This window comes from Phaethon aethereus (assembly GCF_964289735.1).
Source record: "Phaethon aethereus genome assembly, chromosome: 4".
Lineage (NCBI taxonomy): Eukaryota > Metazoa > Chordata > Aves > Phaethontiformes > Phaethontidae > Phaethon > Phaethon aethereus.
The window spans coordinates 25,146,002-25,153,191 of record NC_138578.1 but is presented as its reverse complement, the minus strand read 5'-3'; the positions used below and the strand labels follow the sequence as shown (position 1 = coordinate 25,153,191).

The following is a 7,190-nucleotide window of genomic DNA, read 5'->3' as shown; positions in this document are numbered from 1 at the left end:
GAAGGTGGGTCAGAGAGCCTAACAGACAGGGACACTGACTTATTTTTGTTTAGTTTCATGAAGTAGCTCACAGCAGGGTGTGATGAACACCCCTGCTGGCATGTAGAAGGGGTGGGAATGTTCAGCTGGGCAGGAGAAGTGTGTTTGCCTGAATTTATGCCCTCCCTCAGTTGAATGACATAGGAAATGCCCCAGCCACCTTACTCAGGATGTTCCAGGTCCTGTAAGGGTTATATGAGAGAACAGGAACGCCCAGTTCAAGCTACCCAGACTTGTATTTTCCGCTTTTTGGTCTGTATTGCACCTCTCCAGCAATGCTCAAAGGCCCAGCAGAGGTGAGGTATCCCTGCTGTCTCTATGGGATGTCATAAATAGTACCGATACCGTTACAAGGGAATAGACAAGAAATGGGGTTTTTAATAAGAGTTTATTGCACTGTGAGCCAGTGACAGAATAATTGAGCCCCACAGACACCATCTGCCTAATTTCAATACAATTTTTTTTGCATCGCATTTTCAGGGGCCATGTGTCCTCTCTTTACCACTCTCGTCTTGTCTTCTTTTTCCACATTTAATCTTCTACAGGAATCGGGGTTTATTTGCCCTCCTCAAATCTCAGATGTTTCTGTGGAAGAACCTGCATCACATTCCTGGCTTAGGGCCAACAGAGCTGTTCTAGACCTTGAGAAAGAGTAGCCTGGGGAATGCCTTCTGTTTATCTTCAATAGTGCAGAGTTCTTGTGCTGCTTCTCGTGCCTCTTTCTTTTAGCAGGACCATTCTTATGTGTGCCTTCAGCAACCAGCTTGCTTTCAGAACACTGGATGCTCTGCAGCACACGTCTGTATGACAAGCAGTTTCAGGTGCCCTCAGGTTTGGGTCTCAAAGTAAATGACAACATCCTGAAGGCTTGTGAGTGTCACTTGTTTCACCAAAACAAAGAAAAAGAGAAACCTAAACAAAAAAACCCCAAACATCAAATAGAACACGCCCTGTGTGTTGAGAACACATTTTCAAAAACATTCTGGCAGGCTGGGATCCCTAGCAATGTTTCTCAAACAACCGATACTGGATTTACATCCAGCATTTGGGTGCAGGGAGGTGTAGGACAGCCCCCTGCAATCTATGGTAACATTTTGACCCTCGAACATATAACTCCTTCCCTTCCATCAAATGAGTAAACAAACCAAAAGAGAGGGTGTGCTCTGCACTGTTGTGCTCTTCAATGACTGCTGGTGCTCTTTCAGTAGATGGGGATAACAGCAAATGCTTTTTCAAACCAATAGGATGCTTCTTGGGTCTTGAGTTAAACATGTCTTAAGAAAAGTGGAAGAAAACTGTTCTAAGCCAAATAACAGGGTCCATACAGCCTTGCTCACACTTAACAAAGTTAATTTTACTTCTAAAAGTTTCATGGAGTGCATTTTGAACTTCCTCTAGCTCCAATGAGAGCTCAGTTTTCAGACTTAGTACTGAAGCCTGAGTTGAAAAAAATAATTAAGCAATTTTGGGTGTTTTGTGAGTGGTTTGATTTTATTTTTGTTAGAGAGAAGATGCTGATGTGGGGTTTTTTTCCAAATTTTGTAGTTCTTAAAAGATAACTTGTTCTTTGGGATTAGGTTAGTTGGGCTAACAAGAGAGATGAACTCTCTGCATACATTACTTTGACTCACTAATTAGTAATTTATTAGTTAGTAATTTATTAGAGCTTTTCTAATGTTCTGCAAAGTGATATTTCTTACACCTGCTTAAGAATCTTCAACAAGGGAATTGCTCACTTACCTGTCTTTCCAATTCGATAACGTAACTTGTACCTTTGGATATCACTTTGTGGTGCTTTAAGCGTGGGGCCCTGAAAGAAAAGGAAAGTTGATATACTGCCTGAAATGAAATGCTTTTTGATGTATCGTTGTCATTGTTAACTCCTTTGCAGGAGCAATGGGTGTGCTGCTTAATATCCCCAGAGCTTATTGAATGTGTGTGGCAGGGTTTGTTTTTTCCTGTTTTAGTTCACAACACTGAGAATTGCAAATGTCATTCTTGGTGTCTCAGATGCCTCTTCTTCTGAAGCTCTGCAAAAGCTAAAAACATGGCAATTCAGTTGAAATGTGGTGTGTTTTTAAACTAAGTTACTGTTTGAAAACACTTGTAATTTTTAATTGTTTGTTTTACAAAGGGGTACAGCTTGTTCCATGTTCATTCTGCATGACAATTTCTTAAACTGAGTAGGGTTTCACGGCAAACAAGGGAAATCCATTTACCCAAGCAAATGGGTCTTTATTGCTGTTTTGTTTAATCTAACTGGCTTTGGAGGAGGAGACAACCAAGAAGTTGGTCTCAGGCCTGCCCCTGCTGCCTCATTTGCCTTTCTCAAAATAGCCTGAAGGCAAGGCTGCACGTGTCAACTCTGGGTATAAGAATTCAGCTTTTAATACAGTGCATACTAGTTAAGAATGGGATAATATATTGTGGTATCAACCTACTCCAGCTCGTGTCAGATACTGATTGCGCAGTTCTTGCTGTCACTGCCGGGACGCAGGATCAAATTCCCACGTGAAGGGTTCATTTCTAACATCTCTGTTGCTTCTTGCTGAGATACTGCATAGAAGCACCTGCAGAGGAGGGAGGAGAGAAACTGCATGAATGCCAGTTATGCTGGCAAGGCCAGGCCATTCTGAGCTGCACGAAGAGACACTGTCTACCAGGCTAACACCTCTTCACAATGCTAGGCTTATCCAGGCTAACTAGCCGTGGCTGCCAAGAGCCATGACATCTGAAGGACTCTTGCTGATTAATGCTACTATAGGAGCATAATCAGTCCAGCAGTGCTTTGGTCTTCCCAGAGAGCAAGTGGAGCTTTCATATGGGCACGACACTTTCTGGACCCTTAGAAAGAATGCGAGAAGAGTAACCTGGACTTACCTTGACCTTCTCAATGGTAACCAGCATTTCTCAGAAGGGCAGACACAGCAGCCCAATGTGTGGCTTTCTGAAAAGTTTTTTAAGCACAGCAATATGCTGCACTCAGCGGTTTCAAAACAAAAGGCATTGTAGGAAAGCTGCAGGAGTAATCTTTCCCTTAGGAAATCTCTATAAAGGCCTTAAGGTAGATTTTGTTTGTTGAATGCTATACAACCCTTGTACAACAGCTGAATTTTGAACCTCTGCATGGAAATAATACTTTGAAAGAAGAAGGGAAGGCTCTTTAGTCAGGTTGGTATTCGCATAGTTCAGTCAGAGCTTATGCTGGCATAGTGGTCAATGTACTTCTGGGAGGGCTTTTTCTGTTCAAGGATGCTCCGGAACAGTTCTTAAGCGTAATCTTTCTTTTCCTTCTCTACACTTCATGCATTCTGATAAGTTGCCCGGGTGGTAATGACTCATCTGGTGGAGCTAACAGCTGAAAATTAACATTGTAATTGAAAAGAAAATGAGAGTGGACAAACATTGTGAGCAATCGTTTCCGTGTGCACATCAAAGCTGATCTCTGAGTGCAGCTGCTGTGCAGAAATCTTTCTTACCTGCTTGGTTTCAGCAGCTGTGATAATCTGGAAGGTTTGGATATGCTTCTGCTTTGAATAAAATGCTGCACATGTGTTTTTGTTAGAAGAAATGTGCATTGACAGAAGTGGGAATGATGTAAGAATCCACAACGATATTTCGCAGCTGCTATACTGCAAAATGCTGTATAAATGTAATTTAACCAATTTCAGCCATCCTTAGCTTTTTAAATGATCGAGCTAGGCCAATGTAAAGTCATTTCTGAACAAACTTCATTTATTTTTCCACTGGTCATTATGAAAGAGGCTCTTGCTATTTTCAAAGTGCATTTAGCTAAGAAGAATACTAGAATAAAACTGAACTGAGGGGTTCTCTGACGTGTGCAGTTTGGCCACGTCTTTGGTTACGTGTTTATCCCATGATGGAGACCTAGAGAATTTGACATGGTTTAGTGGGCATAGTGGTGTTGCATTGACGGTTGGACTTGGTGATCTTAAAGGTCTATTCCAACCTTAATGATTCTGTGATTTTGTAATTTTGTGTCTCAGAGCAGGGTCCCTTTATCGCAGCTGCAGGCAGGGGATGGACTTGTGCTACAAGTCTTTTCCTTCCTGGACAGCAACCAGTGGATTGGGGACTGTGGACTGTGTGGGTGTCTGAGTAGATACCATGGCAGAGCATATATTGCAGATGAGCTGGGGTTAAATCAGCCTGAATTTTACTCTCCTCGGGAAAAAACAAAACAACACAACTCCCCCCCCCCCCCAAAAACCCCAACAAAAACCCTCAACAGTTTAGTGCATGCAAACACCTTAGAAGCAAGGCTTTGTGCCTACAGAAGCATGCATGAAGACAAAACCCCCTTACAGACACTTCTGAGATGAAGTGAGATGTAAAACTCTTCCATACCTTTGTTACGGTGAGAATAGAACCCTTCCATTCTTTCCCACATCCACAGTCATTAGCCTGAGCGAACAGAAAATGTCGGTGTAAGAACAACTACAGAGCAACAACAACAACAAAGTATGGTATTTCACATGGAAGCCTCAAATAACTCTCACCTTTTTAGAAGTACCATGCCTGGAAATGAGTTCCCTGCCAAGCTACATCACACCCTGAAAGCCTGCATTTCCTCAGTACTCCAAGTTCTGTTTAGAGGGAGAGGATAGAGTTGGGAAGGTAAAAAAATAATCATATGCTCTGTTGGAGTAAAAGGAGAAGCCAAGAAGGCTCTGCGAAGGAGATAGGTGAGTATCAAGTATAAAACCTTCTAGATAGTCCCTGAGCACTGTAGTCTGTATGGCTTCGGGGGATGGGGTGGTGGTCAGGTATTTTATCCCCTTCTTGTTTTTACAAGTGGTGTGGGCCTGTCAGTGTGGTGCTTCCTGGTTTCTCTGGTGTATTTTCCTGTTCAATTCTTTACTCGTTTCATATTCCCAGATACTCCTGAGAAAAACTTTGAATGCCTCAAGGGAGATGTTCCATGGAGGTGGGTTCCTTTGCCCTTCCTCCCTCTCTGACTGCCTTTTGGTGCTGCCTGCCTGCAGGCTGTATGCTTAGTTGTCCAGAAGGCATCTCTACTCCCATGCCAAAATGGAGTTCATCATCAGGATGAACTGTGCAGAACCATTTTCATCTGAATAAACATTGGTTGCTGAGGTCAAAGCTGATACATCCAATTGCTGTGAGTACTAAGGTGGGGGGTGGGGGAGAAAAATAGCACAAATTCTAGCTGCTCTCTAAAGGAATTTGTTTAGAAGAAAATAGATTGAAACTTTTTTTTTCCCTAGAATTTGGGTTAAGTTTAACTGACAATTGTGCCAATGCTCAGTCCTTTATTCTGCTTACAGAAGCACTTCTCACCAAAAAAATTACCTTCTGGATTTTTCCCATCCTAATCTTCACAATCACAAACAGATTAAATCCATGAGACCTCCCTGAGTGTTTGCTTTGTAACTTCAACTAAACCCTCAGCCAGAGTACACCATCATAATACAAAGCACTTTCTCCTCAGCTGTGTAAGGGAAAGTCATATTACACATAGTGATAATTTTACCCTTGCACAGCTCAGGAAAAAGCACTAGGTAAAATTATGAAGCAGTGTGGATGTGTTTGTAGCTCAGGTGCCAAAAAAATACTCCTTTTTTTGTTTGTTTTGATGAGGCAAATTAATATGCTGTAATTTGTTTCACTGTGGCTTTTTTTGATCTCAGCCTTTCTGTTACAATGTTCAGTACTATTTTTTGGACTATGCAGATGGGTGATGAAAGGGTGCCCAGGGATATCTGGAGTACAGAAGGATTACTTGATGAATGTAACTGATGCACTTAATCAGCTGGGTAGTTACAAAGCTAGCACATTACTCATTGTTGGGGCTTTTTTATCATCATAAAAGAAAGGCATAGTTCTTCTGAGTTCTGTCCAATACACTCTAAATTCCTGCTGGAACGGAGGAAGTGTTAGTTTGTGAAGACGATCTTCTCAGTTCCCACAAAATGCTGAAAGTGAAAGAACTGCTAAGAAAAAACCTGTGTCGTCATATGTTAGTTTTCGGTGTTATAAAGATCATTAAAGAGCAAATATGTATTTTGCAGGCAGCTTACACAAAAAAAGTCCAGTAAACAATTCTTTACAGGTAAAGAGATATATGGGCTCTAGGCTTTGTTTTCTAGTATCCTTATCCAGCATGGAACTAGAAAACTTTACTTTTAACTAATTCAAATTTTTTAAATGTTTGTCAACAATTTGTCAAACAATTTAAAGGGAGTACATAATGGATGGAAGATATATTTTAAATGCCACTTTAAAATCTTGCTCTCTGTAAAAGGCATGCAAGTGGAAAATAGCATGAGATGAACACTTGTAAAGACTCGAGTCTTCTGAACACCATTCTCTGGAAGTGCCCATTTGCACTGAATTTTGATCCTGCCAGTTTACTTGCTATAGGGAGAAGATCATGGAACTTGACGGTAGGCTGACCTATTAACTGGACTTCTTGCATTTGAAGTAGTATTTTACATGCTTTGTCTTTAAATGATGTGTAGTAGTGTTTGTAAATCAACACCATGCCAAGGTAAATACTATTGTCTGACTCTTCTAGCTGTTCCCTAAATGGAGTCATGCCAGAGTGATGGGAAAGGTTTTTCTGTTTTCATGTGTCCCTGATACCTTGAGAATTATAGCTGTTGCAGGACACTGAATTGGTAAGGCAACTTCTGTAAAACAGCAACTCTGCTCTAGCTTTCAGTTTACTTACCTGTTTTACATTTGTTGTTTGGTTTGGGGGTTTTTTGGTTGGGTCTTTTTTTTTTCCCCCCTAAGGCTGGGGATTAAACCACAAGTCACAAAAATTGAGAAAAGAAATAACATTGCTTGCTGTGGTGTGGGGCTGGATGTCATGGGAAATTTTTGAACTGCACCTTATGAACTGGGCTTTCTGCTCTAGGGAAATGTGGTAATAGTAGTTGTCCAGGAGCACTTGTTATTGTTTCGCAGCCAGGAGTATGTTTTTCTCTTCGGCGTCTGGTCTCTCAAAAGTGGTAATACACCTCATCAGTCCCACTAAGTGTCTTCAGATGAGCTGCATATTCTTGCTCTGCCCTGTTAGTTTTTGTTATTCCAGTATGGTAGTTTTTCAATTTCAGAAGGAGGTATCATTCAGGGGGAAAAAAAGGTTTTACATAAAAAAATAT

The 7,190-nt window shown here is 41.3% G+C and overlaps 1 protein-coding gene across 1 annotated transcript in view; it reads right to left on the bottom strand.

The window, feature by feature from the left end:
- Nucleotides 1–200: 200 nt before the first annotated feature.
- The window catches only part of STAP1 (signal transducing adaptor family member 1), a gene marked incomplete at both ends in the record, with an annotated part of 40,974 nt that continues 33,984 nt past the window's right edge, over nucleotides 201–7,190 (bottom strand). Inside the window, 10 exon segments of the mRNA XM_081999623.1 lie at nucleotides 201–221; nucleotides 1,780–1,849; nucleotides 2,481–2,491; nucleotides 2,495–2,609; nucleotides 3,243–3,334; nucleotides 3,338–3,397; nucleotides 4,408–4,464; nucleotides 5,080–5,087; nucleotides 5,090–5,180; nucleotides 5,857–5,937. Of these exon segments, the coding sequence (XP_081855749.1) occupies nucleotides 201–221; nucleotides 1,780–1,849; nucleotides 2,481–2,491; nucleotides 2,495–2,609; nucleotides 3,243–3,334; nucleotides 3,338–3,397; nucleotides 4,408–4,464; nucleotides 5,080–5,087; nucleotides 5,090–5,180; nucleotides 5,857–5,937 (606 nt within the window).